The sequence below is a fragment of the Pseudophryne corroboree genome, chromosome 5 (assembly GCF_028390025.1).
Source record: "Pseudophryne corroboree isolate aPseCor3 chromosome 5, aPseCor3.hap2, whole genome shotgun sequence".
NCBI lineage: Eukaryota > Metazoa > Chordata > Amphibia > Anura > Myobatrachidae > Pseudophryne > Pseudophryne corroboree.
Genome location: NC_086448.1, coordinates 533,145,049 through 533,164,099, shown reverse-complemented (window position 1 = coordinate 533,164,099; position 19,051 = coordinate 533,145,049). Strand labels below are relative to the sequence as shown.

The 19,051-nt window shown below is 44.6% G+C and overlaps 1 protein-coding gene across 1 annotated transcript in view; it reads left to right on the top strand.

Moving 5' to 3' along the window:
• ADTRP (androgen dependent TFPI regulating protein) overlaps positions 1-19,051 on the top strand; it is a 134,424-nt gene that overhangs the window by 76,914 nt on the left and 38,459 nt on the right. Inside the window, exon 5 of the mRNA XM_063923169.1 lies at positions 11,024-11,175. Coding sequence (XP_063779239.1) covers positions 11,024-11,175 — 152 coding nt within the window. The remainder of the gene's footprint in view (positions 1-11,023; positions 11,176-19,051) is intronic.

Genomic DNA, 19,051 nt, shown 5'->3' with positions numbered 1-19,051 from the left:
CAGTCATCGGGGATTAGAAACAGCCCTGTTTTCATGCAAAAATGGGGCTGTTTCTACCGAAAACACCCAGGTTTTACTGAACTTGTGTGTTTTCGGGAGAAAGGGCATTTTTTACAGACGATCAATCTGGATAGCCTGTAAAAAAAAAAAAAAGTGAAACTTCGAGAAAAATTGCCAAAAACATACGTTTTTCGCACCTGGGGGTAGATTTACTAAGGTCCCGATCTTGACCGATTTGGTGTTTTTTCTTCAAAGTGTCATCTCGGGAATTTACTAAACTAAAATCTCGGCAGTGATGAGGGCATTCGTATTTTTTTTGGAAGTCAAAGAAAAAAAATACGAATGAATACACCATCAGTCATATGCGCCTGTTATTTTATACAACTCGGTAATTTACTAAAAATTCTAATTCACAAACACTGCCGGCAATAGCCAAACACTGCCGTGAAAAAATACAAATCGTAAAAAAAAGCAGTTTTAAAATAGACCTGCTTTTTTTTTACCGTGTTCTGATAGGCATGCACGGATCCGTGAGATCCGTGCATGTTTATCAGTGGGAATGGGTGTGAAAGGGTTAAAAATCGGAAAAAAAAATGCGTGGGGTCCCCCCTCCTAAGCATAACCAGCCTCGGGCTCTTTGAGCCGGTCCTGGTTGTAAAAATATGGGGGGGAAATTGACAGGGTTTCCCCCATATTTTAACAACTAGCACCGGGCTCTGCGCCTGGTCCTGGTGCAAAAAATACGGGGGACAAAAAGCCTCCTGTGAACATAGGTAGTGGGAGCTTGTCGGGGAGGCTTGCTGGGACTTGTAGTACTGCTACAAAAAACAATATTCTTTTTTTTTACACTATGGCTATCAGCCCCCCATCCGCAGCCCTTGGATGGGGGGGACAGCCTCGGGCTTCACCCTTGGCCCTTGGGTGGCTGGAGAGGGGGACCCCTTGATTTAAGGGGTTCCCACTCCTCCAGGGTACCCTGGCCAGGGGTGACTAGTTAGTGATTTAATGCCAGGGCCGCAGGGACCAAGATAAAAGTGTCCCCCGGCTGTGGCATTATCTCTCTGACTAGTGGAGCCCGGTGCTGGTTCAAAAAATACAGGGGACCCCTACGCTTTATGTCCCCCGTATTTTTTGCACCAGGACCAGGCGCAGAGCCCAGTGCTGGTTGTTAAAATATGGGGGAAGCCCTGTCAATTTCCCCCCCATATTTTTACAACCAGGACCGGATCAAAGAGCCCGAGGCTGGTTATGCTTAGGAGGGGGGATCCCACGCAAATTTTTTCTTAATTTTTAATACTTTCATTTTTTTTTTAAAGGTGCACAATGAAGCCCTGCACGGATCTCACAGATCCGGCCGCGATTCATTGTGTTAATTTCGGCAGTGTTTTACTATTCACTCCCGTAAAACAGTGTCCGAAAATACGAATGACATCGACATCGGAAAAAACGAAAATGCAGAATACGACAGCATAGTAAATGAGGCATACAAAATTCAAAAAGTTGCAAATTCACACATTCAATGTCATTCGTGTTTGAACTTTAAAAATTCAGAAAAATGTAAATTCTAGTAAATATACCCCCTGATGTTTTACTGGGGCTAATAGGTTATCCCCCTTAATGTTTTTCGCTATACATTTTGGTCTGTTTCAGGGACATGCGGTGAGGTATATGGCTCAGGAGGCACTGGCCTGTACCAGAGACAGATTTACACACAATATATGAGCCAAAGAGTTCATGTGTGCAGCAGTATATACTGCAGGAAATTTGGTGAGGTTTGATCAGAGATGTGTGGAAAAGATAGGCACTGCCTCACATGTCATAGACTATTTACTCCAGAGTTTCGACTACAAAAGTGATTAGAATAATACAAAGAAGATATTTATAATATATACTTTATACATACCTCCCAACTGTCCCTATTTTCACGGGATAGTCCCTTTTTTGGGGACTGTCCCGCTGTCCCACCCACAGGCCGCAGTGACCCGCAGTGGGGGAGGACAGTTGGGAGGCTCCTGTCACTTCTGCTCTGCTTAGCATGCGCACAGCGTCTGTTCATGGGATACAGAGGGAGAGGGGGCATGTCATCAGCTCACAGAGCATGCCAGCAGCTTCCAGATGGCCGGCAAGGGGGGCGAGCACAATGAAGCTCCTTGTGGGCTCACTGCATTTGCAACAGGTTCTATTCCAACTCTATGGGTGTCATGCCGTGTCGTCCCTGTTAGTCAGAATTCCGACTATCGGGATGGTTAGGGGGTGGGATCCCGGCGTCCGTATTGTGACCGTCGGACTCCTGACTGCCGGTCACACAACTACAGCCCACTGTGGAGATCTATCATGTCAACCACTGGCAGCTCTGCACTGTACAGTGATAAAGCAATAGGTTCTGCCCCCCTGCTAATGAAAGGGGTTTCCTCTCTTACCTCCCATAATGATGGCTAATTAAAGTACTGTATATTTAAAGATTGCCCTGTAGGGGCAAAAAGTTAGCGCTGGCCCCTTACTAAAGTTAGCTCTGGCCAGCCAGGCGCTATGTATACACCCTGACAGCAGCGTTGGCAGCCGGGCAGGGAGAAAGGAGAACAGACAATCCACGGCTGCAGTGCATTGAATAGTGGCTGCTGGTCTCTGGGGAGGGGCCAGCCAGCCACCAGGCAGGAAGTAATTTGCCCCTCCAACCCTTGTGCAGGGTGACAAGTCATTTATGATCAGACCACAGTCACTTCCTCTGTTGTAGATGGAGAACTGTGGTGGGCAATGGCATCCCGCACAACAGAGAATCGTCCTGACCAGAGAGCAGTGCCCTGAACGCGGCAGCACTCTTACTATCACTTTGTAACAATGGGGTCTGGTTAAGATGGAATTGCCCTACCATCGCCACCTCCCCCCCAATCCCTGTTCTTTTTTGGGCCATATCTTTCTGACTGGCCACTGCCCACTGCTACACAGAGCCTGCTAGTCTCCCACCCACATGCAGAGTGACAGCCGCATCACCCTCTCGGCACACCTGCACACACTGCCACGGTCTCCCGGTGGGCTCCTTAGTCAGTCTCTGTGTCACAGTCAGATGTCAAATTCGCGACCAGAGCTCAGCAGATAGCAGTGAGCACTGAGATTGTCACAGAGAGGAGGAGCGAACAGCTCTGACGCTGACAGGCACTGCACTTAGCAGTGGCTCCTCTCTGTTACAGCAGATGTGTATGGACGGAACGGGAGACAACGGAGGAGGTGCCCCCTTCATGGCTGCAGCCCGGCGGCAACTGACTCCATTTTCTCCGGCAGTTACGCCACTGCATTAGAGACAGGGACATTTTACTAGAGGAGGGGGCCCGCAAGCAGACTCCATCCGAGCCCCCTCCTCTCTCTCTTGCTGGCAGCAGCTAGTACATTATAGATACGCCAGTGATTACAGATATGCCGTTATCAACAAGTTTGGTCTGGACGCAGCTCTAGTCTACTGTAATCTCTTACAAATGCCTAAGTGGACCATAATGGTGCAAACAGACTTCTGCTTGCTAAATTAGGTATACAATGGGGTTGGGTATGGAATCCCGGCGGTCAAAATACCGACGTTGGGATCCCGGCCGCCAGAATGCCGGCAGCGGGTCGAAAGATAGAAAGCCCCTTGCAGGCTCGCCACAGGTTCAGTTCCCACTCTATGGGTGTTCTGGACACCCTGGAGTGGGAATAGCCCTGGCGCAGCTGTCGGCATTCTCAGCGGTTGGGATCCCGTCGTCGGTATCCTGACAGCTGGGATCCCGACAGCCTGGCTCCCGACCGTCGGGATATTAACTACATCCCATACAATGTTATAACATTTTATTTTTACCAGAAAAGGACAGCTATGTTATAGAAATACATTACAAAACAATCAAACAAATAATGCAAACAAAATGACCAGTCTACATTATGGTCAGCAGTAAGTTAAGTTGGTTACTATATTTAGATATTTTTATATGATGTCACATTATATTTATTTTTAGAAAACAAAAGGCAGTATTGACTATCTTAAAGAAACCACATGGAACTTTTTTGCAGGTTTCCTTTGAATTATGGATGACTAAGAAGTCAATAAACCAGAGTGCAAACAAGGCAGTCTCTTTACTTGTGTCCCTGCTGATTATAGGTGGGAATGCAAAAGAATGGAAAATAGATTTGATCTTGCACAATTCAAATACTGGTTATCTGTTTAAACTAACTTGTCAGTAGTACAAACTGTTATAAACACTTACCTCTCATTACTGCCGTACCAAAAGTAGCAACACACAATCAGTTTACATAATCCACGCTGTCATCAATCACATTGTGCACTTTTATATTGTTTACGCTCAGGAAATGAACAGTCATAAATATACTGTAATAAAGGTATGGAACATATGTGTGCTATTTAAAGAAAACACAAAATACATAGGAGATGTCCAGTTTCATAATTTCTATTCTTACTGTAAATATGAAAAAAAAGTTCAATAATAAATGTATTAAAAATATGTTACATACTTTCTCCAAGGAATGATGATGTTTGAGGCATGGTGGGGAAATCGGCTGCCTTATTTAATGCCTGATACCATATTTCACAGGAAAAAAAACATTTATTTAAAAAAAAGAAGAAGAAGCTTTCTTATGCCATTTGGGTTATTAAATTAGATTTACTTTGGGGGTCATTCCGAGTTGATCGCTAGCTGCCGTTATTTGCTGCGATCACTTAAAAAAATGGCAAAACTGCGCATGCGTATGCACCGTATTGCACACGTGCGTTATACGGGTACAAAGAGCATCATTGCTGTGCAATGGTTTTAGTGAAGAATCCATTCGCACAGCCGATCGCAAGGAGATTGACAGGAAGAGGGCGTTTATGGGTGTCAACTGACCGTTTTCTGGGAGTGTTTGGAAAAACGCAGGCGTGTCGAGGAGTTTGCAGGGCGGGTGTCTGACGTCAATTCCAGGACCTTCGTCGCTGGATTTATCGCACAGGATAAGTAACTGCAGGGCTAGTCTTGTTTTGCACAAAATGTTTTTGCATAGCAGGGCTGCAAAGGCATTTGCACACTTGCAAAGCAAAAATACACTCCCCCATGGGCGGCGACTATGCATTTGCACGGCTGCTAAAAGTAGCTAGCAAGCGATCAACTCGGAAGGAGGGCCTTTGTCCTAACAGCCCTGTGGCATTCAGGGTAGTCCAGGGAAAAATACAAGTAAGCAGAACATCCACGAAATAGGCAATGTACTCTATTACAAACACCTGCATGTCTGAAAAATGTACATGTCACATCAAAATCTTACCTTCACATCATTCATTAAGTAATACCCCTATCCGCATTTATGGCTAAAACTAATAATGACAGTAACATTGTAACAAGTCTTTGGGGTCTATGTACTGTACTAAGCCTTGGAGAAAGATAAAGTGGACAAAGATAAAATACCAGCCAATCAGCTCCTAACTGCCATATTACAGGCTGTGTTTGAAAATTTACAGTTTGAAGCTGGTTGGTTGGTACTGTATTTCCATAAGCTTTATATCTCTCCAAGGCTTAGTATATAGACCCCTTTATTACACATGAAATTATGGGCTCAACTCAGTTAGGTGCAAGTTGGGTCCAGCAAGCCCTTCTCGCAGTGAACTCAGACTGCAAATTTCATTTGCAATTCAGTTCCAAACTATCATTGCTTTTTAAGAGGAAATTCACATATTTCTGTATGCACCCCTCTGAGCAGGTGAAAAGGTAGGGAAAACATTTATTATAATGTATAAATGTCAGGACACATTGCAGGACCTCTACTCAAAATGAGGGGTTTAAATAACACAATTTGTACAATAAAGACATCAGTTTTTAAGGATTTTATCTAAAAAGCTCAATAATGGTTTAAATGCTGTGGACAGGTATGTAGAAGTGTTGTATTGTAAGAGGTGTTTTTGAACTTGCAGAAGAAAGGTAAAAGTGTTTATTCCTACTTTTTACAAACTTGAAAACTTAATATACAGACATTTTCCTGTACCAGAAAATGCTGGAAAGACTTAAATTTGATGAAAAAATGCTTGCTATCATAGCCATGTGCAACACATTTTATTGCACCATCGGAGGGACATATCTAGCCACACCATCATCTCCTCCCTGCATTGTCTCTCAGCCACACCATCATTTCCTCCCTGGGTCTTTTCTTAGCGACACCATCATCTCCAAGCCAGACCATCATATCTTCCCTGCGTGGTCTCAGCACACCATCATCTAATCCTGCGTCAACTCTCAGCAACACCATCATCTCCCCCCATGTACTCCCTGACCCACACCATCATCTCCCCCTATTTATTCTCTCAGCCACACCATCATCTCCTCCCCGCATTGTCTCTCTGCCACACCATCTTTTCTCTGCAATGTTTCTCAGCAACACCATCATCTCCTTGCCGTGTCATCTCTCAGCCACATCATCATCTCCCCCTGCATCTTCTCGCAGCCAAATCATCATCTCCCCCTGCATTGTCTCTCAGCCACACCATCATGTCCTCCCTGCATCGTCTCTCAGCCACACCATCATCTCCTCCCTGAGTCATCTTTCAGCCACACCATCATCTCCTCCCTGAGTCATCTCTTCGCCACACCATCATCTCCTCCTCAAGTTATCTCTCAGCCACACCATCATCTCCTCCCCACATTGCCTCTCTGCCACACCATCATCTCCTCTGTGTGACGTTTCTCAGCCACACCATCTCCTCCCCACATTATCACTCAACCACACCATCATCTCTTCCTTGTGTCTTCTCTCAGACACACCATCATCTCCTCCGAGTCATCTCTCAGACACAATCATCTCCCTGCATTGTCTCTCAGCCACACCATCATCTACTTTCTGCAATGTCTCTCAGTCACACCATCATCTCCTTTCTGTGTCATCTCTCAACCACCGCATCATCTCCTCCTTGTATCGTCTCTCAGCCACACCATCATCTTCTTCCCATGTTGTCTCAGCACACCACCATCTCCTCCTGCGTTGTCTCTCAGTCACACCATCATCTCCCCATGTCATCTCTCAGCCACACCACCATCCCCCTGAGACGTTCAGTCACATAATCTCCCTAATTCATCTCTCAGCCACACCACAATTCCACTGAGACATCTCAGTCACACCATCATCTCCCTAAGTAGTCTCTCAGCCACACCATCATCTCCTCTCCATGACATTTCTCTTCCACACTATCTCCTCGCCATATTTTCTCTCAACACCATCGTCTCCCCCTTGCATCTTCTCTCAGCACACCATAATCTCCCACCTGTGCCATCTCTTAGCCATACCATTATCTCCTCCTGAGTTGTCTCTCAGCCACACCATCATCTCCTCTCTGCATAAACTCTCAGCCACACCATCATCTCCTCCTCGCATTGCTTCTCTGCGACACCATCATCTTCTCTCTGTGACGTTTCTCAGCCACACCATCTCCTCTCCACATCATCTCTCAACCACACCATCATCTCTTCCTTGCATCTTCTCTCAGCCACACCATCATCTCCTCCCTGAGTCATCTCTCAGACACAGTCTTCTCCACCCTGCATTGTCTCTCAGCCACACCACCATCCACTCTTCGCGATGTCTCTCAGTCACATCATCAACTCCTCTCTGTGTCATCTCTCAACCATCCCATCATCTCCCCCTTGTATTGTCTCTCAGCCACATCATCATCTTCTTCTCATGTTGTCTCAGCACACCATTATCTCCTCCTGTGCTGTCTCTCAGCCACACCATCATCTTCCCCATGTTATCTCTCAGCCACACCACCATCCCCCCGAGACGTCTTTCAGTCACATCATCATCATCATCATCATCTCCCTAATTCATCTCTCAGCCACACCATCATCTCCTCCCTGAGACGTCTCTCAGCCACACCATCATCTCCCTGAGTCGTCTCTCAGCCACATCATCTCCTCCCTGGGTCATCTCTAAGCCACTCCTGACACATCAGTGTCTCTCAGCAACCCTCCCACCACCCTTTCAAACTGTATTGCTCAACAACCCTCCCACCACCCAGTCACTCTGTGTCTCTCAGCATCCCTACCTTCTTCACTAATCACTGGCAGCTGTGTTTTTCTGTAAGCTGCGGATGGTGAGGCAAGGCAGGCGCTGCAGTCAGTAATGTTGGCATTGCATGCTCTCTGGCTCCTGCCTCCCGGCAGCCTGGCACAGTGGAAGGCAGTGGAAATGGCAGACTTGGTCACAGGTACAAAGTGTGCGGTCGGATCCTCAGTACCCAAGCGTACCAGGTCGCATACTTGCACCACTGGTGGCTTTCTACATTAAGGTGTGCGTATGCCTATGCTTGCTTTAATTTTTCGACATTAATAAAAAGTGCAACAAATTATTCATTTGTCAGCTTTTAAAAACCTTCAGTACTTTACTCATGACCACTAACAGCCTTCTATATTATCTTTCTATTTCAACTGCCTATTTTTGGGGGTCCAGACAGAGGTGTTTTAATAGAGGAGGGGCCCATGTGCAGTCTCTGATTGGGCCCTCTTCTGTCCGACAGCGCAGTAGACTTTGCATTCTTCCCCCTGTCCCAGAGCAGTAAGTGAGAGAGGGTCACCCAACTGCCCCTTTCCCACTGTGGGACACTGCGGCCCGTGGGTGGGACAGTCCATAAAAATCGGGACTGTCCCACCAAAATAGGGACAGTTGGGTCGTATGATATGTATCAAACCTTGGAGATATATAAGTAGAGAGAAGCAAAGTACCAACCAGCTTCTAACTGTAATTTTTCAATTACAGCCTTTAAAGTGGCAGTTAGCTGACTGGATGGTGCTTTATGTCTGTCTCCAAGGTTTGATACATGTCCCCATAGGCTGTATACAGTACAATGTATTTCCTTACGATTAAATGTTTTTCATAGTTTATGCAAATTGCCCACACTGCATTGAATGAAAGGCAAATTTAAATTCCACAAATTCATAACAACTCACTGACAAATTGTATTCTACAATCACAGAAATATCTAAAATAATGTGAAAACAAGTGCTTTCACACTCTTCACACTATTGTCACTTACAGTAAATGTATCAAAGGGCTTCTGGGAGGAGTTTTCGTTAAAAAAAAAAAAACTTCAAAAACTTAAATTTGCATTCTTTTAGCAAGCTGATCGAATTTATCATACTAAAAGAAATTGTGAAATAACACCGGTGAGGATGAATGGGGGGATAGGGATTTGGAGACACAACAGGCTCAACACAAAGAAATAAAACAGAATAGAAAATTACCCTGAGAAGTGCAAGGAGGGGATTTGCAGTGACAGAGCTTTTCCACATGGGGTAAATTTACTAAAGCTGTAAAAACAGAGAACTGGTGATGTTGCCCTTAGCAACCAATCAGATGTTGTCTGTCATTTTCTAAAAGACAACAGAGAACTGATAGACAACATCTGATTGGTTGCTATGTGTAACATCACCAATTCTGTTTCAGAAGCTTTAGTTCATTTTTCCCTGATGTGTCCCTGTATGAAATTTTTAATACATTTTTGGGATGTATTTAAATATCGTATAGTGAATACATGTGAATTTTTCACATTACAATCACAATTTATTTGGGAATTGTGATATATATGCCTGTTAGTGTGTAACTTATAATCTTTGGACTGGTAAAACTGTGTAGCGTTTTGCAGGGGCGTAGCCAGAACTTTGTTTGCCCCATAGAAACATTTTGCAGAGACTATTGACCAAATGCTTCGAGAAAGACATCTCTCCGCAGCAGTTGTTAATTGTATCCCCAATAATAGTGCCCTAATTCATTTTCTGAACCATAGAAGTGCCTTAGTTAATGTTATGCCTTATAATAGTGCCCTAGTTTATTTTATGAACCATAGTTGTGCCCTAGTTCACATTATGTCAGGGCTGCCAGTACAGATTAAGCAACACAGTACCCCCAGTTCACATTATGACATACAGTGACCCCAGGTCATATTATCTATACTATAGTGCCTCCAGTTAATTTTATACCACATTACAATGAGTAGTTTCAGGTGCATACCTAGATAAATTGCAAGCATCAAGGCAAAACTTTTTAAGGGCCCCTATGTAGCTACCAAAGGTGAAAATATATATAACATATGTAACTGTGCCAGGGAAGGTGGGCCCCTCTCAGCTCTGGGCCCCATAGCAGCTGCACTCCCTGCATCTATGGTAGCTACGCCCTTGGCGTTCTGTATTTTAATTATACCTGATGTGGCTTACCACAGGTATTTTAATGAGATTCTTCTCTGGCAGATCTCAACGAGGAGCTGCATTCAGACAGGTCAAACAAAATACATGGGCTTTTAAATTTTTTAGAATGTTATTGAAAAGGGGGTAGCTATCAGACTCAAATGGGGCGCAGTTAATTTCCGGACAGTCGGGATCCCGGCGGTCAAAATACAGACGGTGGAATCCGGACGTGGTCGAAATCCCAACCGCCGCCGGAATTCCCACTAGGATGGTGGTCCACGCCACCACCCAAAGGTGAAAATAATAGTGTGGCGAGCTAAGCTCGCCACATGCTGCACTCGATGTCGGGATTTTGACTGTCGGGATTTCAGTGTCAGAATTTTGACCAGCGGGATCCAGACTGCCGGGGAAATCCTACTTAATCAACTCAAATAATTAGAATAGAGTTAGGGTAGAGCTTAGAACTTCTAAGTATGCTGTTTTCTGTCTCCAGGAGCAATCAATGCTGGACAAACCTAGTAGAGAGGTAAACACTGTTAAATTAGTGATATGGATCGGCAAGGAAAAATTGCATGTATGTTTTAATATAGTTTGACATCCTGACAATAAAATGCAAGCTTGTTATACCTGAAATTCATTTTGAGCATCAGCTTGGAGATGTTAATGTCCTACTAAAGAATAAAAAAAAAAGGGGCAGACTAGATGGGCCAAGTGGTACTTATCTGCCGTCAAATTCTATGTTTCTAAGTTTCTATACTGAGTAAAAAATGTTTGCTTGCTTTTTCAATTGTGTAAATTATGTTTACTCTAAAATTATTTGATTTGTTAATGAATGTTCTCTTCTCTAGGGTAATATGGATTTACTTGACTGATGGAAACTGGGTTTATCCTTTCCTTGGATTACTTACACCTTTTGGATTTACAATATTTTTTTTAAGCAGTCATATATTAGTTTCATGTGTTTATATTGTTGGAGAAACTTTTAACAATCTACTTTGGGGTAAGTTGAATTCTAAAGAAAATGTTTAAGTTAATTTAGTGATAAAGTGTTGTAGCACATTACAGTCGCCCTGCTGTGGCAGCCACCTTTACATATACTGTACTGGCAAAATCTTAGTTAAGTATAATCTAGTTTTGTGAACAGTCCGTAATCCTTCTATTATACAGACTGGTCATGCACAATTTATGGACTGGGCAGTAGGTGGGGTCTCAGAATTTAGTTTTAGGAAATCTTTATTGTTAGATATGCTGTACATACTGTTGTGGTTCTCCTCTTTTTTCTTTTTTTCTTTTAGGGTGTGTACATACTATACTACACGATATGTCGTTTCCGGCTAAGTCGGAACAACATATCATGCAAATCGGGCAGTATGTATGCTCAATTGCGTGCTTCTGTGGGTCACATGCAATACCTTCTAGATGGCCGTGCAACATGGCAATCAAAAGATATCACATACAGATGGTCTACGCTCATCTTGGCTTCTCTGCTGTGCCTAGGTGCACCATGGTTTATTAGCATAAGCCCTTCATCTATTGTTCTCAGCTGCAATACAATACAGAGAGAACAATACAGCAGGGGATTAAGTCATTACAGCAGGCGATTAAGTCAGACTGCCCTGGCTCAATTAATCCTATTAAAGGCAAAGATGAAGACGTCTCCATCTGTATGTCCTGATGCAGTTTAATAAAGGATGGAATGAGGGATTGTTCCGACGTTCAATAAATTGTTGTAGTGTATATGGGCAATATATGTCATGCCGTTGGTCAGCATATTGATCAGGTACACATTGTTGTGATGTGTACCCGCCTTAGAGCAATGGAACACTGATCCTTGGCAGTGGCATCACAAGGGAGGGTGCATGAGCTACAGCTCGCAAGGGTGTCACCCTCAGAGGATTGACACCAAAATGCTGGCTCCTCCTCAGATAAAGGATTTGGGTGCTGCAGTGTGACTTTCTTCTGTCATAGATGCGGAGCCAACAGCACAGGCAGACTGTTTCCGGGGGCAGCCCATCATCTCCGGAGATGCTGGTCACGCCCCCGGAGTGACGATCCCAGAATCCATAGCAAGGCCATGCCCCCTTTATATGTGACCACAACCCTTTATATGTGAGATCCAAGGTGCGTACTGGCTGTCGCCAGACTTGGTGATGCCTCTGATCCTTGAGGTTCCAGAACAAAGTCACAATTGGGGTGTAGCCAGAACTTTGTAGGCTACATAGCAACATTTTGAAGGGGCCTCTATTCCAATGGTTCTAGAAACACCTGCCTTCAGCAGGTGTTCATTTTATGCCCCATAATAATGCCCTAGTTAATTTTCTGAACCATAGTAGTAACCGAGTTAATGTTATACCCTATATTAGTGCCATAGTTTATTTTATGAACCAAAGTAATCCTCTAGTTCATGTTGTAGGGCTACCAGTATCGGGGACAAAACTAGGATTTCTGACACCCGGAGGAAGGCAGCAATATGGCGAGCCACCTCTTCCTTTTTTGACATAAATGTAATATCTAACTCCCTCTCTACCACAGTTTATACAACCGTTTGTAAAGGGACAGCCCGCAAAAAAGTCTTACACAAGGATGGGAGGGTCATTGGCAGCCATGACACCCTCAGGTCTTACTCCAAGATGACAGGAGAACTGGCTGCACAGCACTGGACCCCCAGACCTGATGCTGGATCTCCTCCCTCAATGTAGATGCTATCAGGGCTAGAGTTGCTCAACAGCTGGTTCCCTTGTCAGCTCAGATGAGCAAAGCTTGCAGGTTCCCCCTGAAGTTGGAGTCAGGGCAGCAGCGGACACAGAGTCACCATAGTGCCTCTGGAGCAGGCCTACCTAACAACAATGCAGAAGCTGAACTATACCATCAACGGCAATGGGGTGGGGGTGTGGTTACACAGGCTGCGCGTAGTACAGTGCCGGCAGGGGTGACACCAAGCCATCACTGTAGGTACAAGCCAGTCGTCCCAAGTCCGTACACACCCCGCTAGTCCGGCGCCTGGGTATGTACCCCCCCAGTTGTGGCTCCACATTATGCAACACAGTACCCTCAATTCACATTATGACATACAGTGTTCCCAGTTCATATTATGTCACACTATAGTGCCTCCACTTCATATTGTGCACATTACAATGCCACAATTCATATTATGTAACATTATTAAAATCCCCTAATTGTTGAAAGGAACACAGGGCTTAAGGGGGAGGGATTGTCCAAATTTATGTGAAAAGTTTTATAAACATCTACAGTATGTTCAACAGATTCATCCAAATAAATACACTGGAGGTCAATTATGAATTGTAAAATGTCCACTCTGCAAAACAAATAGCTCTTGAACTGCCTGGATTGGTAGCAGGGCTAACAAAGCAAAATAGCTGCATATAGGTACATATGATAAAAAAAAGCAGCTTGCACTGGCAGAGGGAAGGAGTTGGGTGGATGGAGGGCAATCATAGCAAAATATGGTGCAGATGCACTTGATTTGCTGAGCAGTGTATAAATAGGTTTTCTGAACAAGTAATGATTATTGAGTTTTAAGAGTAACATTATTGAAAAATAAATAAAGCGTTGATAACTGCACTTTTGGGCAAATTCCTTGCTGTGCATAGAGGTATTTGACAAACAGATTTTCATTTTGCAGAGCTCATACCTGTAGTGTAGCTTCTGTTTTTTGGACCTGGGTCTCATTATTTTTTAATTTGTCATGTTTTGTGCCTGCATTTTTAAATTTGACAGAAGGGTGCATTGTTGTAGGGTAGGCCTGGCCAACCTGTGGCTCTCAGGCTGTTGTGGAACTACAAGTCCTAGCATACCCTCCTCCCACCAATCAGCTGGTAAAGCATGCAGGGGCTTGTAGTTTCCCAACAGCTGTAGAGTCACAGGTTCGGCAGGCCTGCTCTGAGGTATCTGGCCCAGGCATTGAATAACAGATATCAGTTTGTAGGAACTAGCCCGGGGACATTCAGCATGCGGTCCTCCAGCTGCTGTGGAACTACCATCTCAGCATGCACAGCCACAGTTTTGCTATTGGGGCATGCTGTGATGTGTAGTTCCACAGCAGCTGGAGAGCTGCATGTTGAATACCTCTGCAATAGCCTTTTGGTTAAACCATAGACGCTTCTGATTACCCTCTGTTCTCTTTTTCCCCCAAAAAAGAAAATGCATTAAATGCATCAATAATATGATAGGAAATAGATAAATAATGTGGGTTCAAAAGGACAAAAACAAATACCATGAAGAAAACATAGAATGGTTCTGTATGCACAAATGTGGTAAAAATGTGCAATAAGAATCAGGCAATTCCAAACCCAGTCAATGCACGACAGGCTTTCCACTGAGTGACGCTTTAAATTTTCATCTCCAACCTGCCAAAAAGCAGCGGGTGAGGAACATGCATAGCCAGATTAAGGGGGATGCAGGGCATACTGTACCCTGGGCCCCCCTCTGTCAAGGGGCCTCCCAGCCAGGGCACACTGACATCACTAGATCTCCCTCTTGTACAGCAGCAGAACCAGGCTGCCAGAATGTGAGCAGGACAGTATGCATTGCAGTCATAGACACTGGCATATCAGGTTTCAAGAGATACAGACGGAGCTTCCTGACCAGAGGAGAGATAGCAGAGGGGAGAGAGCTGTAAGTGACCCAGGGATCTCAGCTTCTCCTCCCGTCTGGGTGTCAGGGTCCTCTGTAACCTGTTATCTAATAAGAGCATTCATGTCTAGAGAGAGACACACACAGAGAATCCTCCTGAGTCCTGTCCCAGTGTGTTAGCAGTACAGAGGCTGCTGCTATTGCATTTTTGCAAGATAAATTATAGATTTTATTTTTATATGTGTATTTTAAGCTTAAGTTTTCTTTGTTTCACTACAGGAAAACATAATAAAATTGTTGTCTCTCTATTAGGTGGAGATATAAACAGTACCCAGGCCTTATTAAACTATTACTTTAAATCAAATCTACACCATTGGTTTATATTTAATATACACAATCCATACCTCCCAACATTACCCATTCCAGGAGGGACAAAATGCTCTCTACCTGGACTTCGCTCTTAATTTGTAATTGTAATCATATTTGTTGAAATACCTTTTTTATCAATGAAATAGTTCAACACATGTGATGCCAATCATATATTAAAAGGGAAGTCCAGGTAGAGAACATTTTGTACCTCCTGGAATGGGTCATGTTGAGAGGTATGCACCAGGCCCCCCCTGTCCTAAGTGCCACAGCTTCCCCCAAGGCTTTAATCTAGCATCTATCTAGCATCTATGTCCGGGACTGTATCCCTACTTGTCATACATGAACTATAAAGAACATCTACAAATCTGTGAGTCTAACATTTGTTTTACTTCATTTACTCATGCTGGTGTACAAAAGAAGTCTGAGTAGATGTGAACCTGTTAATGACAATGACAAGAGGTTTGAGCAGTGAAATATGAAACACGTTTGGGACAGGTAGGGTTGGAAGAAGATCCAGACAGTGTCCCAGAGGGTTAATGATTTTTTAGATCTTGAGAGGTGCATATTTCATACACGGTACTTTTAATGTAGATTATGTTTTGATTACGATACATTAATTTCAGGCTAAAGTTTTGTAATTATAGTCAGAAAAAGAATTTGTATTTATTGGAAATGTTCACGAGATTCTTCTTTACTTGATTCTAGACACAGTGGATGTCTCATACAACACTATTAGCAGCAGGTACAGACAATCAATCCAAATTTTCAGGAAGGTTTGGATGTACACGTACTGCTTAATACTGAAGAGTAGTACAGTAGGTTGCTGCATGAAACAAATTATTTTGAGTGAATTCAGCAAATAGCAAAAGATCTATCAAATTATCTTGGGATGTGGAGAGATAAACTTACAAAATGTCTTCAAATTCTGGTTTACCCAATGTGTTCGGCCATTTGACTGAGAAGAGTAAAACCTGACGAGAATTTAAACTTGTTGATAAAATACCTACACAAAGCTCTCCAAAATGTTGAGATAAATCATACTCCTTGTTATTTCCAGTGGAAAACCATATCTCCAAAGGAGGAACGCCAAAGTTTTCTTGATTTCATAGTGGCCTGAATATTGGGAACCAGTAGCGGAACTAGCGAGCGGTGGGCTCAGGTGCAACAAAATGCTTTGCCCCCCCCTTCTCCCATCCCATCCAAGTCCACCCCCTCACCTCTGGAAAGGATCTGGTGAGGGGGACCTGCTCAGGGCCAGGGAAATGGATACTTAGCAACAGTGCTGTAAATAGACATTTTAGCGCTGTGTGCAAGAAACGGCATCGGAGACCCCCCTCTATGTAAAACAGGGGCAGTGCGCGCCATAGTCGTGCGCAAAAAATATAGGAGCGTGGTTTCATGGGGAAGGGGTGTGGCCACAAAATAATACTAATTCATATAACGGTGCACAGTGGTCTCCATTATTCAAATTACGCCGCACAGTAGTACCACTACACCAGGTAGAGCCCCTTTTACACATTACGGCGGACAGATTCCCCTTTTTACACATTACGGAAGACAGCATCCCCTTTTTACACATTACGGCAGATAGAGTCCACCTTTTACACATTACAGCAGACAGCGTCCACCTTTTACACATTACGGCAGACAGCGTCCCGTTTTTACACATTACGGCAGACAGCGTCCCATTTCTACACATTACGGCAGACAGCATCCCCTTTTTTATACATTACGGCAGACAGCATCCCCTTTTTACACATTACGGCAGGCAGCGTTCCCTTTTACACATTACGGCAGACAGATTCCCCTTTTTACACATTACGGCAGACAGCATCCCCTTTTTACACATTACGGCAGACAGAGTCCACCTTTTACACATTACGGCAGACAGCGTCCCCTTTTTACACATAACGGCAGACAGCGTCCCCTTTTTACACATTATGACAGACAGCGCCCATTTTTTTACACATTACGGCAGAGTCCCCTTTTTTACATATTACAGTAGACAGTCCTCCTTTTTACACATTACAGCAGACAGCGCCACCTTTTTACACATTATGGCAGACAGCGTCCCCTTTTTACACATTACGACAGATAGAGTCCCCTTTTTTACATATTACAGTAGACAGTCCTCCTTTTTACACATTATGGCAGACAGCGCCACCTTTTTACACATTACGGCAGACAGAGTCCCCTTTTTTACACATTACGGCAGACAGCGTACTCTTTATTACACATTACGGCAGACAGCGTCCGCTTTTTTACACATTACGGTAGACAGTGTCCCTTTTTTACACACAATGGCAGACAGTGTCCCTTTTTACACATTGCGGCAGACAGCGTCCCCTTTTTTACACATTACGGCAGACAGTGTCCCCTTTTTACTAGTGATGAGCGGGTTCGGTTTTACTCGGTTTTACTCGGTTCTCAAAACGGCATCTTATTGGCTCACGGATGTCACGTGTTTTGGATAGCCAATAAGATGCCGTTTTGAGAACCGAGTAAAACCGAGTAAAACCGAACCTCGCTCATCACTACTTTTTACACATTACGGCAGAGTCCCCTTTTTTACACATTACAGCAGACAGTCCCCTTTTTACACATTACGGCAGACAGCGTCCCCTTTTTTACACATTACGGCAGACAGCGTCCCCTTTTTACACATTATGGCAGACAGCGTCCCCTTTTTTACACATTACTGCAGACAGCGTCTCCCTTTTTACAGATTAAGGCAGATAGATAGATAGATAGATAGATAGAATAGATTATACTTACTGTCTCCGCTGGCAGTCAGGCTCTTCGGTACAGCAGCTTCTGGCAGATCCTAGGCAGGGAAGAAGGAGGAGGAGGGAGGGGGACTCAGCAGCGCAATGTAATAGGTGGAGGTGCTGCTGCAGCTGTCCCTCTCGTTTCACATAGGCTGCTGTTAATGCTGCTGTTATGAGGGAAGCGCATCCCAACATTCACAGCGGTGGCCAGCCTATGTGGAAGGAGAGGGACAGCTGCAGCAGCGCCTCCACCAATTACACTGTGCTGCAGCGGCTCCCTCCTCCACCTCCCTCCTCCTCCTCCCCTCCCCCCGTGTCCGCTGCATCCCTGTGCTCTTCTCCTCGGCGGGCGGCGGTGGCCCGCAGCACACAGCGGCAGCCAGGCGGCATGTAATGAGTCAGTTTGACTCATTACATGCCGCGCTGGCTTTGGGCTCCTTGACAGTGGTGGGCCCCAGTCCAAGGCACTGCTTGTATGGGAACCATTACAGAATTATAGCACTAAAGGTGAATACACACCGTGCGATTCTGCCTAAAGGCCGATATTGACTTTACAATTTCTCTTAAACTGCCCAGAGCCCAGAACCACCGATATTGACTATACATACACAGGGGCGGATTGGGATCGAAAAACAGCCGGGGAAATTTATGGAAGAAACCCTAATAGGAGGGGGGGGGGGTGCTGTTGAGGGGGAGGAGTCTATCAAGTGGGCTGATTACTGCTCAGAAGGCCTGAGCACACTCGACCACGAGAACGGATAAAAAGTGCGTGCCGCATCAAAATTTTAGGGGCGTGGCTTCATGGGGAAGGGGTGTAGCCACATAATAGTGCCAATTCACATTACACCACACAGTAGTGCCGCTTATACACATTGCACCAGGTAGAACCTCCTATACACATTGCGCCAGGTAGAGCATGTTATACATATTGCGCCAGATAGAGCACGTTGTACACCTTGTGCCAGGTAGAGCACGGTATACACTTTGCGCCAGGCAGAGCACATTATACACATTGCACCAGGTAAAGCACATTATAAATTTTGCGCCAGGCAGAACACATTATACACATTGCACCAGGTAAAGCACATTATACACTTTGCGCCAGGCAGAGCACATTATACACATTGCACCAGGTAAAGCACATTA